Raw genomic sequence first — 13935 nt, 5'->3', positions numbered from 1 at the left:
GGCAGTATTTGTTTCTATGGGCTTCCCAGGTGGCACTGTTGGTAAAGAACCCACTTGTCAGTGTAGAAGATTTAAGAGACAAGGGCTCAGTTCCTGGGTCAGGAAGATCCCCTGGAAGAGGGCATGACAACCCACTCTAGTATTCTTGCCTGGAGAATCCCATGGACAGAGGAGCCCGGTGGGTTATAGTCCATAGGGTTGCAAAGAGTGAGACATGACTGAAGCAATTTAGCCCATACACATTTGTCTCAGCCCTACGTGAGCACTGGCCTGGGCAATTGACTAAAATGCTAGCAACCATTATCTCCAAGTTACAGGTGGGGAAAACGAGGTTGGTCATCTGTTGAAGGTTAAAATCAAGGGGAGGTGCTAGAACTAGGATTATAATCAGATCTTCTGACTCCCAAGTCTTAATTTTAAAGTGTCCTTCTCAGAAATCCCAGCTGTTTCCTCCAAGACCCAGACTCATTCTCTGGGAACTTCTGGGAGAGACAGGTCACTGGCAAATAATAAGCACATGTTGAAAGCATAAGGACTAGATTTCAAGCAAATGATCAGGTATGGAGTATCACAGGGAGGGGTGCACAGGCGCCATGAGTCTGCAGCTGAAAGTGCTTCATGGCAGGCAGAGTAGACAGGTTTGCCAAGTTACAGGTTTCCTGAACTTGCAAACAGAGGGCTTTTCTCCTGGAGTGGCCTGGTTAAGCCTAGTGCAGGAATGAGGTGGGGGCGAGTCCCAGATTTCTGGATTATCGAATCTTCTGGTCCCAAGCAGAATCCACAGGGTGCTGAGGGCCTCCAACTCTCATGCTCTGGCATTGCCAATGAGCCTTTGGGGGCTCAGGGGACACACAGACCTCTATACTCATGGCCTCCTCTAATCCTGATTGTGGTTAAGACAAGGCGTGTGTGTGCGTGCAGTTGCTCAGTCCTGACTCTGCGAACCTATCGACTGTAGCCAACTAAGCTCCTCTGTCCATGGGATTCTCCAGGCAAGAATACTGGAGTGGGTTGCCATGCCCTCCTCCTCCAGTGGATCTTCCTGACCCAGGGATCAAACCTGCCTCTCTCACGTCTCCTGCATTGGCAGGCAGGTTCTTCACCACTAGCGCCACTTGGGAAGCCCCAGAGATAACGCTGCTGAGGTTCAAATCATGCGGGGAGTCAGACCAGGTCCTATGACCAGATCTACAGCCCACCAAGATGGACTGAATTAACCCTTCAAGATGGTTTCATGTAATCAGAAACAGGAAGCTCTGCGCCTGGGACTCACCCTCTAGAGATGGAAATCCACAGAGGGTAGGGGCGGTGGTGTACAGTATTTTGCCAGCAAAGACTTCTCTGAAATACCAGTGTCTGGCTCTGCACTGTCTGCCAGTGCCTTCGGGTGACCTCAGGGGAAGCAGGAGCCCTGGACTTTCCAAGCTCCTATCATCTCTTTGCTACTGCTCCTGAGATGCCTCACCCCATCAGTCCCCACCCAGCAGCCAGAATATTGTTCCAAACAAAAACCCTCTGATCACTCTCATCCTCAGCTCCGAATCCCTCCAGAGGCTCTGCATTGTCCTCAAGATGAATCTTTCCAAGTGGCTGTGTGGCCTGGTCCCAACCCTCTCCAGCCTCTTCACCTTCTGTCAGTCTCTCAGGACATATGGTCCAAGCAGGGTGGACTTCATTCAGTGACCTGAACAAATGGTGCCCCTCTCTCACCCCCAGCCCCTTTGCCAGACCTACCTGCCCATCCCTCTGTTCTCATCCAGTGGCCATTTGTTGTTGTTTAGTCATGAAGTCGTGTCTGACTCTGTGACCCCATGGACTATAACCTGCCAGGCTCCTCTGTCCATGGACTTCTCCAGATAACAACACTGGAGTGGGTTGCTGTTTTCTCCTCCAGGGGATCTTCCCAACCCAGGGATTGAACCTGTGTCTTCTAAATGGGCAGACAGATTCTTTACCTCGGAGCCACCGGGGAAGCCTCCTGTGGGGCTAATGGCATGAAAAAGCATCCTGAAGGTGTGTATCTGTGAGCAGGAAGGCCAAGGGGTGCCCTCAGGTGCTGGGTAAGGAGCAGCCATGTCCCCAGTGTACCCAGGGCACAGATGGGGTCACTGACCGGGGCCAGTGCCCACCCCTCTTCACCGAAGCCCCAGTCTGCTGGTCATCACTGCCAGGCAGCCCAGTGTCTGCTTCTTGGCCGCCTAAGCTGGGCCTCACAGGCATGAGGCCAGTCTAGAAAGCATTGGTCAAAGGGTGCCTGGGGCTCTCTCTCACCGAATGGGCCAGCTGGTGGTGTGTGGGTCTGTGTGTCGGTGTGTGTGCCCAGTCTGATCTGCTCATAACAAGCCCAACATACACCCTCCCGCCCATGAGGTCTGCCCAGCGGCCCACAGAGCTGGCCATGGACACACTGAAGAAACGAGGTACTGGCCTCCCACCAACCTGTCTCCCTCAGAGTGGCATCGCTCAGCCTTTCTCAGATGGTGGGTTATGTGCCGGATGGCGCCCGCCTACCCCGTGCCTACTGCCTCTGCCATTGCCCTCCTGCTCTGAGCCCGGGCCGGTGGCCGGTGCATGTGCCTGGGTTGAGGGCAGAGGAGGTGCTATCCCCCAGGCTCTCTCCATGCCCACTGGCTACAGTGACCCTGACCAAAGGCACCTTCCAGACATCCTCCCTGCAAACTGCAGCTCTAATATTTGAGTTGCAGCCTCTCCCCTCAGCCCCCTGACCCCTGGCAGCTCCAGGGTGTCACCGCCCATTGGTGCTTTAAACCCTGATGTGCCTTGTACTGAGTGCCCTCTTAATCCCTCATCACTTACCTTCTCAGCGCACCATCTTGCTTTTCTCAGATGCAAATTCAAAGAGGGCCAAGTTCCTACCCTTGAGCAGAACTGAAAGAGCCTGACAGGCCACTCCCAACTGGCCTTCCACACCCTCCTGAGCTCCCTGGGGTCAGACTCCCCTTCCACGGAGAACAGGACAGCGCTGCTAAGGAAACTGCAAAGAACCGCCTCTCCAGAATGGCCCACCCCTCCTCCCAGCCTCCTCCTCTGGCTCAGCTCCACTGCCTGGTAGGGGAGAGGGACTACAGCATGGGGGTTGGGGTGGGGGGACACCTCACATCTGAGGCAAGGACAGGAGAGAGCAGACGCTTAAAACCCATCAACAGAAAAGTCTGGTGAGACCCCTTGGCCCAGCAAGATCCAACAAGTATCTCTGCAAACACCATTCACTGAGATGCTCCGTAAAAAAAAAATGCAATTCTGCAGTCCAGGGAGTTTTGGAAACCTAACACACCATATCATCTCCTCTCGGAGAATCACAATCCACACTGGCATAGTCAAGGCTGAGAGGACCTAAAGAAAAAGTACCTGTTAAAGATTGCTTTTTGTCTTTGCTTTCTTTCTGGCCACACTGCACGTGGGATCTTAGTCCCCCTGACCAGGAATCAAAACCTTGCCCCTTGCATTGGAAGTGTGGAGCCTTGACCACTGAACCCCCCAAGGAAGTCTCGAAAAGGTACCTATTAAAGGTCATTGAACCAGCATTTCATCAGCTATTAATAGATGATGTGGATGGATAGACGGAGAGGCTGAGGATAGATGGGAGATAGAGATAGAGATAGAGATTAATTTTTATAGTTATATAAGTACAATGAAACACAGTTTTAAATAGCAGGGATCCAGACCAACCATTTTCATTTTATAAATGAAATCATGGGGGCTCAGAAAAGCTTTTACCCAAGGTCACACCATAGCACTAGAATCCAGGCCTCCTGATGCCTAGTCCAGGCTTTTTCCAACAGGCCTTGTTTCCTTTTTTTGCTTAACTCTAAACCCCAGGACTTCTGGTAATCAAAGAGATCAATTCTATTTTCAAGACAGACCCTGGTGTTTGTGATTAATCTCAGTGACTTCACAGGGCTTCCCTTGCAGGCATGCCCTCTGCTGAGGAAGGCGCCCTTTCCTGCATCCCAGACTCCAGGTCAACCATGGCGGGTGGCAGGGCCCAGGGCAGAGGCCTGCAGGTGAGGGTGACATTGAGCCCTGACTCTGGATACTGGGTCCTGCCACCCTGGTGGTTCAGACAGTAAAGAATCTGCATGCAGTGCGGGAGACCTGGATTCGATCTCTGGGTTGAGAAAATCCCCTGGAAGAGGGCATGACAACCCAACTCCAGTACTCTTGCCTGAAGAATCCCCATGGACAGAGGAGCCTGGCGGGCTACAGCCCATGGGGTTGCAAAGAGTCAGACACGACTGAGCAACTAAGCAAAAACAAAAACAAAATCTTTAACAGGTACTTTTTCTTTAGGTCTTCTCAGAGTCTTGGCTAGGCCAGTGTGGATTGTGATTCTCCGATTCACACACTCAGCTTGGGTTTGGGAAGTGGGCTTCTTGACAGGTGTTCCCAAATGGGAACAGACATTTGACAGGGCATCCACAGGGATGAAGTTGGAGACACAAAATCTGGGGACTGACTTAGGCCTTGGGGCATATATAGGCCTGGCACTGTTCCACAGGGCTCAGCTGCTAGAATCAGAGTTGCCTTCCCACCCATCCTCCCTAAGCCTAAGTCTTGGCGTCTCTGAGCTCCTGCATCTTACTCCCTGAGCCCCCAGCTACAGCCATCTCTCCCACACCGCACATTCACAGCACAGAGGTGTGTGTGTGTGCACGTGCTCACTCAGTTGTCCGATTCTTTGCAACCCTATGGACTATACCCTGCCAAGCTTCTCTGTTTATGGGATTTCTGCGGCAAGAATACTGGAGTGGGTAGCAATTTCCTCCTCCAGAGGAGCTTCCTGACCCAGGGATTGAACCCACGTCTCTTGCCATTGGTAGGGGATTCTTTACCACTGAGTCACCAAGGAAGGAGCTGCCAGTGCCAGAGACCCGGGTTCAATCCTGGTCTGGGAAGATCCCCTGGAGAAAGAACTGGCAACCCACTCCAGTATCCTCGCTGCGGAGGATTCCATGGACAGAGGCGCCTGGTAGGCTATAGTCCATGAGGTCACAAAGAGTCAGACAAGACTTAGTGACTAAATACACACACACCAGGGAAAACCCTCCTCCAGCCCTTTAGCAGAGAAGAAATTGAACTGAGAGTTTCAGGAAAGACAGACCCTTGGGGCTTAGGCTCAAAGGAGGCTGCCCTCACCCAACTCCAGGCACTGGGTGGGAGTGAACCTGGCAAGACATGCTTCAGAGCCCAAAGCCAGTGGCTTTTGGTGCCCTAACCAAAGTCATGTAAAATAGAAGACTTCACCACAAAAACAGACCCAAGTAATCAGGATCAGATATAGACAGGAAGCCCTAGACTGACAGGCTTATCCCCTCACCTTTAGACTGAGATCCTCAAATCCCCACCCCCACCCCCACCCCAGACCTATTGGACTGTGGCTTGAGGCCCCTGCAGTGAACAGCGGTGCCTCCAGCATCCTAGCCTTGGCTCCAGCCCTCTCTCCCCTCCCTTCCCCAGGCCTCATCCACCTCTGGGGCTGCTCTGCCGCTGGGGTGGGGCAGGGAGGGCCTGCCCCCCCACTTCCCCTTTCTCAGAGAGCAGGGCCGCTTCCCTGAAGACAGAGCAGTAACATCGAGCAGTGTTTGTATCTGCCCCTGTGTCTGGGACACAGCCCAGTCTGAGGGCCTGTCAGGCTAGCCTATCGTCCAGCACTGCTTGCCTTTGGGGCAATGGGTGCCTTGAGCAAGCTGGGAGAGAGAAGAAGGCTGCTGTGGGGGTAGGGAGCAGGGCACAGCCCCAGACCAGGCAGCCTTAATGCCTAAGGCTGTGGCTTCTGAAGCTCCAGGCAAGGGTCACTGGAGCCAAATGCCTGTCCACTGTCCTGTCTTCAGAGTCAGAGCATCTGATGCTGGAGGACACTCCCTCCCACCTCTAATAAAACCCCTCAGAAACATGGTCTTCCTCCTCCTAGGCCTCTCAAAGCCCAGATCCCTTCTAAGGGCTCTGCACCCTCCCACCCCTGCATACCTACCCTGACCCCTGTGCCGTGCTGTGCTTAGTCGCTCAGTCATCTCCGACTCTTTGAGACCTTGTGGACTGTAGCCTGCCAGGCTCCTCTGTCCATGGGGGATTCTCCAGGCAAGGATACTGGAGTGGGCTGCCATGCTCTCCTCCAGGGGATCTTCCCAACCCAGGGATCGAACCCAGGTCTCCTGCATTGCAAATGGATTCTTTATCGCTTGAGCCACCAGGGAAGCCCAAGCATACTAGAGTGGATAGCCTATCCCTTCTCCAGGGGATCTTCCCGACCCAGGAATCAAACTGGGGTCTCCTGCATTGCAGGCAGATTCTTTACCAGCTGAGCTATGAAGGAAGCCCACCCTCACCACACCCCCACCCCAAAAAAGTTAATAGGGAGATATTGCAGGTGCTGCCCAGGGGGAACACCTGGAGGTGAACTGATGATCTGCTTCTGGGGCATCCAGAGCTGGGCTGCATGCATGTTTTAAGTGGCTGGTCTTACAAACCCGTCTCCCCCCAGACTTGGACCTGTGGCTTGGGATTGCCCCTCAAACCCAGCACCTGGGACGGTGACTCTCCTTCACCAGCACAGCCCTTTATAATACACACATGAGAACTCTTAATATTCCACTCTTGGTCAGTTGCTTCCAATAGAAGGTCACCCAGAGCTGTGGGACCCTGAGCAGGTCACTTCCTCTAAGAAGATGAGGGGTTAAACTCCTGGATTTCTAGACCCTTCCAGCTTCAAAGTGCCGTCACCATAACCACAGGGCAAGGGTCTTAAACCCTCCTAGACATAGGGACAGAACTCAGTATTACAGGAATGCAACAGGAAGAATCCCAGCCTTTGGCCAGAGACAACTCAACTGATCAAATAATATGTGGTTCCGTTTAGGTTTATACCACAATTGCTTCATACACCATGCATGCATGCTAAGCTGCTTCAGTCGTGTCTGACTCTGTGACCCTATGGATTGCAGCCCACCAGGCTCCTCTGTCCACGGGATTCTCCAGGCAAGAATCCTGGAGTGGATTGCCATGCCCTCTTCCAGGGGATCTTCCCAACCCAGGGACTGAACCCTTGTCTCGGGCATCTCCTGCATTGGCAGGCGGGTTATTTACCACTGGCATCACCTGGGAAGCCTATACCATACTATGGGCTATGTACCACATGTTGTATATTATCACATTGTTAGGTCTGGTACACATTTTGGAGTATATGGCATAATTTGTGCATCCACCACACTTGGGGGATGTATACATTTTGAGGAATAACACATGTAAGGGCATAAAGGCACTGCAGCACGCACAGACTTTGTGTGTATCTACACACTCGGAATATATCCAGTGCTCTGTAGATACAGCACACCTCGTGTAGAGACCCCACTGCTGGGAGCATTCTGCAAAGTGTTAGTGATATAACTCCTGCAAAACTCTGGGGTGAGGAGTACAGACCCTAAGACCTGATCACCCTGCATGCAGTACACTCCCCCAACTGTGGTTAACCTTGAATAAATCCCTTGCCCTCTGAGACTCAGTTTTTTTCACCTGTTAAATGGGGATCATAACAGTCCCTACCCTCATGGGCTTTGGGGGACAATTAAATGAAACAGAGCTTATAACAGACTCACCATCGCATCTGGCAAAGAAGAAACAGATGATAAATGGCAGCTTTGTTACTGCTTGGCCTTTTAAAAGTGTTTTATAATGCATAAGTATTTTTTTAATTTCAAATATACATAAATTCAGATGTTTCCAGAGTCTTAATGCTTTTGAAAACTCAGATAACAGACAGACCATTTAATTCATATTTATTTCACATTTGATCTGTAAACTTTTTGTTAAAAAAAATCCACTGTCATTAGCAACATGTGCTGACATTAATTTTTCTTTAGTGAAATATGAGCGCAGGCCTTAAAGAGTCTCTGTCTAAAACATAGGGCAACTTGGATGTAAACAAGGTCTCCGCCCTTCTCCCTTGACTTTGGGAGTTTATCAATGACTTGATCTCAACCAGAAAAACAGGGAGGAAAAATGGACAACACTTTGATACTTAAGAGCTCTTGGGGCAAGAACTGTACAGTTGGGCAGGCCCATTTGTCTCTTCACACTGTTTACTTTGGGCAAATTGTATCAGGTTTGCTTCTTCCACATAATTTCCACCTCTCCGTGTCTAAAAACAGCAGGTAAAAGATTTCCCACAGTCAGCACTCTGAAGGAGGGAGTGGTAACACATACATCCAAGATGGAAACATACATATTTTTCAAGCAGTGGCCCCAGAGGAAGGGAGGAAGGGGACACTGGAAAGAGAAGGTTTTAAAGTGCAGTACTGGAGTGAAAAAGGGTGCATCCGAGAATAATGGCTTTATACACAGGGCTGCTGCAAGGCAGAAAGGTTCATTTACTTCTGTCTTGATCCATCTTTGTAATATTTACATAGGACAAGGCAATTATGCTGTTAGGCACAGGGGTGGGAAAATGGACAGAAATGTTTTCCCCCTCAGGAAATCTCATCGCAAGTCCAGTCCCAAGGGACAGTCACCAGTTGCTGGTGAAGAGGACACAGAGAGGGTAATGACACCAGAAAAGGGCTCACTTTGCAAAGAGGCTCGCCCTGAACTAGACACAATGAGTCTGCCTGGAGAGCACCTCCAGTGGCCAGGATTCAAACATCAAAAGCCAAGAGACATTTGGGACCCCACCCCACCCCCAAGTACTATCAAAAATAGTGTATATTTACAAGGGGTGGGGGGACGGGAGGGCCTGCAGGGCTGCCCTGAGCATTTGTTTAAAAATAAGAGTTGGGGAAGGGGGAAAGCAATTAGCCAGGGCTGGGTAACCCCCACCCCCAACCCATCTGTTAACCCTTTGGGAGCCATCCATCCCCTCTGGGCTCTCGTGCTTGCTCTGAACGACTGTGACAGCTGGGCCCAGGGGAGGTGAAAATATTTTTAGGAAACAATACTGATTTGGGGCTGCCCAAGAACCCAGGAAGATGGCTCTGAGTGAGGAGCTGCCCTAGCAATAATGAGGGGGTTGGAGTAGGGGTATGGCCCTCCCAGCCAGTTCTTTTCTCAGGTAGGAGAGCGCAGATGCCCGCAAGAAGCGGCAGAGCTATCCTGGGGCCAAGAAACTAGGAACAGGCTGGACCCGGGTTTTGGCAGGACCACGTAGACGCGCCCCCTGGATCCCAGCTGCCTGCAGTCAGCGCAAGTCTGTTCTCCGGGAGCGGACTCCACACTCACACGATCCGCTTCCTGTCCCCCCGGCAGAGGATCTTCTTGAAGGCGCGGCGGAAGTCGTGATTGAAGATGGTGTATATGACCGGGTTCAGCGAGCTGTTGCAGTAGCCGAACCAGAAGAAGAACTTGAAGAGCGTGGGCGGCACGGAGCAGCCGATGGCCGTGAGCGTGTAGGTGAAGAAGAAGGGGAACCAGCACACCACGAACACGCCGATGACCACCGCCAGCACGAAGGTGAAGCGCTTCTCGCGGTTCTGCCGCCCGCGCCAGCGCGACGCCTTGGCGGCCCCGCCAGGGCGCTCCTCCGCGGGCCCCGCCGCGGGTGCCCCCGGCCCCGTCGCCCCCGGCCCGCGCCGCGGCAGGCTGTCCCCGGGCTTCACCTGGCTCGCCCGGGCCTTGCCCTTGGCCCGGGGCCCGCGCTCCGACCTGCGGGACCCCGGGGGCCGCTCAGCGTGCTCAGACGAGGAGCTCTCCTCTAGGTCCAGCGCGTCGGCGTCCGGCCGCCCTGCGGGCGCGGGCTCCCCCGGGGCACCATTGAGCTGCACCTGCAGCGACTCGACCTCGGCGCCCACGGGGCCCACGCCGCCGCGCTCCGGGCCCAAGCCGTTGGGCCTGCGCTCGGCGCCCCCTGGCAGCTCAGCGGCGGCGGCATCGGGCCCCCGGCGACTGGGCGGCACGCGGGTGCGGCGCTTGGCGATCTGGTAGATGCGCACGTAGACCAGGATCATGATCAGGCAGGGCGCGAAGAAGGAGCCGATGCTCGACGAGATGACGTACCACTTCTGGTCGTTGATCTCACAGCGCGGTTCGGCGGACGGCTGGCCACTCCTGCCTCTCTTCTCGAAGGAAATGAGCGGGGGGAAGGAGATGACGGCCGAGATGACCCACACCGTGACGATGATGGCCTTGATGCGGCGTGGCGTGCGTTTCAGGTTGTACTCTATGGCCTGGGTGATGGACCAGTAACGATCCAGGCTGATGGCGCACAGGTGCACTATGGAAGACGTGCAGAAGAGCACGTCGAGCGCCAGGTAGATCTCACACCACGCCTTGCCGAAGTACCAGTAGCCCATGACCTCGTTGGCCAGCGAGAAAGGGATGACAAGCGTGGCCACCAGGATGTCCGCCGAAGCCAGAGACACCAGGAAGAGATTCTGGGGCGCCTTGAGCGCGCGGCTTGTGAACACAGCAATGATGACAAGCACGTTACCGAACACCGTGAACAGCATGAGCAGGCCGGCCAGGCACACCAGCGTCAGCGTCACCTGCAGGGAGTAGGGGGTGGCCCGGGCGCCGCCCCCCGGGGCCTCGGTCCCGTTCCAGCTCGCGTTGCCCGCGTCCGGCTGCAGGGAGCCCATGGGCGCGAAGCTGCCCTCGGCCAGCGGCTGCTCCTGGCGGAACATGAACGCGGGTGCCCACTCGCCTGGGCCTGCTGCCAGCTGCCTTCCGGCCCGGTGCCCGTGGGTCCTCCTCTTCCTCTCGCGCCCCGCTCGCCCCGCCGCACCTCACATGGAGAAGGGGCCTCAGGGAGGCCGGGCCCCGAGCTGGGGGACCGCTAGCGGCCCATGGGCCCGGCTCCCGCGAACCGCACCCGGTCCGCGCGCTTCAGGCGCTCGGGGTCGGCGCCTTCTCGCTCCCAGCTCCTAGATACAGCCAAGTTTTATTTCTAAGCGGCGGGAGAGAGTAGGTCGAACCGATGGGGAAAGAGAGATTTATTCTTCAAGAAGAGAGAACAAAAATCATCGGTGGCCTGATGACTTGGAAAGATAACAGGAAATTAAATATATCTGTTTATATATCTTTGACTCTTGAGCCTGAGCGAAAGCAAGAGGTCTTACCGTGTGCGGGGCCCGCCCCCAACCCAGGAGGCAGCCGAGGGGTGCTGATGCTGGCTTGGGGTCCTGCGACTCTCTCCTTACATCTCCGAAGCGAACACCGACTCTCTCGCTTCCCCCAGACGCGGCGGGGCCGGCGGGGCCCGGGTTGGGGCCACGGTGCGGACTCTGCCGCCTCTCGGAGCGTCGCGGGACTTCCAAAGTTGAGTGCCCTGCTGGGGCTGGGGCGCAGCGCGTGGAGCTCGGAGGCGGCGGCGGCGGTGTCGGTGGGATGATGGGTGTGGGGGCAGCATGAAGGCGCCCCCGTCCTCAGGCAGACCCGGGCGGGTGGGCGATCGGCCCTCCCGGAGCCGAGACGGAGGCAGGAGGTCTCCTGGGCGTCGGCCCGGCGAGCTTCGTGCGCTGAGCGCGACGGGACAGGCTGGGGTCCGAGGGCAGCGTGAGTTTGGGGCAGGAGAGCAGGGCTGGGGAGAGAAAGGTGCTGGGGGTGGCCGAGCGGAGGCGCGCCGGCTGCTAGGCGTCTGCACTGAAGCCCGGGCCGCTGCTTCTCCGCCGCACTAGCCGTGGACTGGTTTTATAGCCCCAGGATCAAGCCGGCGTTGCTGAGCAGCCGGCGTCAGCCCCCACGTGGGAAACCGACCCTCCCCCGCCCCTTGCACCTCCCCTCCGCGGGTCTAGCGCCCTCGCCCAGCGCGGGACCCACTGGAACCCTCCCCCCCCCCCTTGGTGAGACGGGCCCTTTGGGGAGGCGGATACCCTGAGCGAGGGATTTAAAGGGCGTGCCCGGGGAGTGCCTGCTGGGAATTGGCCAAGCATCTCTGGGCGCGCCGAGCAGAACACATTGGGCACCCGGGAGTGGCCACATCGAGCTGAGTGGGACTTGGGAGGAAAGGGTGTTGAGGTCCCCCGGATGAATCGGGAGAAGCAATTACCGGTACAGGTCGCATCCGGAACAACCCCGCCCTGGGCCGGGCCACACTTTTCCTGCAAGTGCTCCGGGCGGCGGGGCGAGTGGGGCTGGTGAGAGGAAGGCGCACGTTCAGATCCAACCCCTTTGGCGGAAAGGGAGGCACCCCCCACACACACGCGCGGAGTGAGCTCCGCCAGAGTTAAGAGCTCCACTGTGGGGAGAAGCGGCCATTTGTGGTCCCAGCTGCAGAGCTGCTGCGAGACCCGAGCAGCCTGGGTCTGAGCCGGCGCCCGCTAGACCACGGTGAGGAGGGGTCCTGGAGCGGAGGCGGCGCGCGGCGGCAGCGCGAGGGCGCACTGACACCTGCCGGCCGCACGCCGGCACCGCTGCGAGTCTACCCGCGGGCGCCCGGAGCCTACTCCCGCCCCTGCGACTGCCTTCTCTCATCTCAGGGCAAGTTTGGGTCCAAGCTCGGGGACAGAGAACCCAGATTTTTTATTGCACTTTGTCATATTGCAGAAATCTTCCTAATGCATACACTCTTGTGTGGCTCCCTCTCCCCGGCGAGAGTGAGGCTTGGGCTGATGAAGACACATCAGGAAGAGGGCTCTGATGCCTGCAGAGCTGGCAGCCCACCCTGCCGATACAGGGCAACCCACGTTTCTCGCAGATCCCGGAGGCCTGGATCCTGCCTGACGGGTTGCTCTGCTCTGGTCTTCTCTGAACCATTGTGTCTTTGTTGAGGCCGAAAGCTAGACTTCGCCCCCCACCACATCTGCATTTCAGATGCACGCACACCAGTCTTTCAGTAAGACGAGGATGCTGCCCGAGAGAAAAGAGAATGTTTTCCACGTTCCCTCTGATAGGAATAGAATGGAGAGGGGGTGAGTGCAGTGTTCCTCTGCATGCTCGGTGTCCTGACATCTATTTTAACCGTTGCTAGAGTACCGGCTTGTGTTATCTGCACTTTTCAAATAAACAGTAGGCAGTTTAAGGGCAAGGCCCAGGAGGATGGGAACTGTCAGCAGGAGAGAGATGAGACCTAAAGAAAAGCTATCTTATTTAAGGGCCTACTAAACCAAAATACCTTATGTAGTCAATCAAGCTGGAAGTTCTAAGGATGGAACAGATTGCTTCTCTGCCCAGCAGGGTTCAGGCTCAGGACTGAGGACTAAATTAAGGACCTTGAGCATCAAGGCTGAGCATCACTTTCAACACCAGCTGATGTCTACAGTCTCCGCCAGTGATACAGTAATCAGTGTGGTTGCTCTTGATGTAGATAGTCCTGAAGTCTGTGCTTTTCAAAGTATTTCACAGGTGTCCCCATGCAATCATTCCTCCAACTGGATGATCTCCCTTTCCAGATTTAATTCTGGACATCAGCTGGTGTTGAAGGTGATGCTCAGCCTTGATGCTCAAGGTCCTTTCTAATCCCCTTTTCTGGAGCACCTGAAGAAAGTTAAGGCAATCTTTCCTCCCTCTGTTAAGTCCATTTTCCATCTTCTAACCAAGTCTCAGCTCTGCATCTCCTGAGAGAAGAGATATGGAGAGATTGCATGAGACTCAGTTGGAAATGTGGTCACGCTCACCTCTGCACAGAAACTAAGAGCCCCAGACCTCAAGTATGAATGCTAAGAGAGACAAACATGAAAGCCCATGACAATCTGGGCTTCCCTGTGATGGTCACAGACCTTAGGGCCGGAGTTTTCATAGATCATCACCGCCTCTCTCCACACCAGCTGCTGACACACATCTCTCCTTCCCATCTCATTTCAGGAGCAAAAAGGGAAATGAAAATAGAGGCCACAGGGCTTTCTTTTCTTGGAATCTCTGCTGCTAGCCTGTGTATAACATCTCATGTCACATTTTCTAAATGCTTCCCAAACAGCCAGTCAGCAGGCAGTCAGCTTCTTAATTCCTGGGTTTGGAGTCTTTTCTCCTAAAATGGAAACAGGCTTTTCAAGG

General features: G+C 54.9%; 1 protein-coding gene across 1 annotated transcript; it reads right to left on the bottom strand.

The window, feature by feature from the left end:
• Positions 1–7776: 7776 nt before the first annotated feature.
• On the bottom strand, positions 7777–11611 carry ADRA2A (adrenoceptor alpha 2A). The gene is made up of 2 exons (XM_015103417.3): positions 11064–11611; positions 7777–10942 (listed from the first exon to the last, which is right to left on the bottom strand). Exon 2 carries the CDS (start codon positions 10626–10628, stop codon positions 9225–9227), a length of 1404 nt encoding a protein of 467 aa, XP_014958903.2. The 5' UTR covers positions 10629–10942; positions 11064–11611; the 3' UTR covers positions 7777–9224.
• Between the last annotated feature and the right edge of the window lie 2324 nt (positions 11612–13935).

Source organism: Ovis aries, chromosome 22, assembly GCF_016772045.2.
Source record: "Ovis aries strain OAR_USU_Benz2616 breed Rambouillet chromosome 22, ARS-UI_Ramb_v3.0, whole genome shotgun sequence".
Taxonomy (NCBI): Eukaryota; Metazoa; Chordata; class Mammalia; order Artiodactyla; family Bovidae; genus Ovis; species Ovis aries.
The sequence above is the reverse complement of the archived record's forward strand: the minus strand, read 5'-3'. Positions and strand labels throughout refer to the sequence as shown.

Excerpts from the sequence above, each read along its gene's own strand:
- ADRA2A (XM_015103417.3), bottom strand. The coding sequence starts at position 10,628 with ATGTTCCGCCAGGAGCAGCCGCTGGCCGAGGGCAGCTTCGCGCCCATG.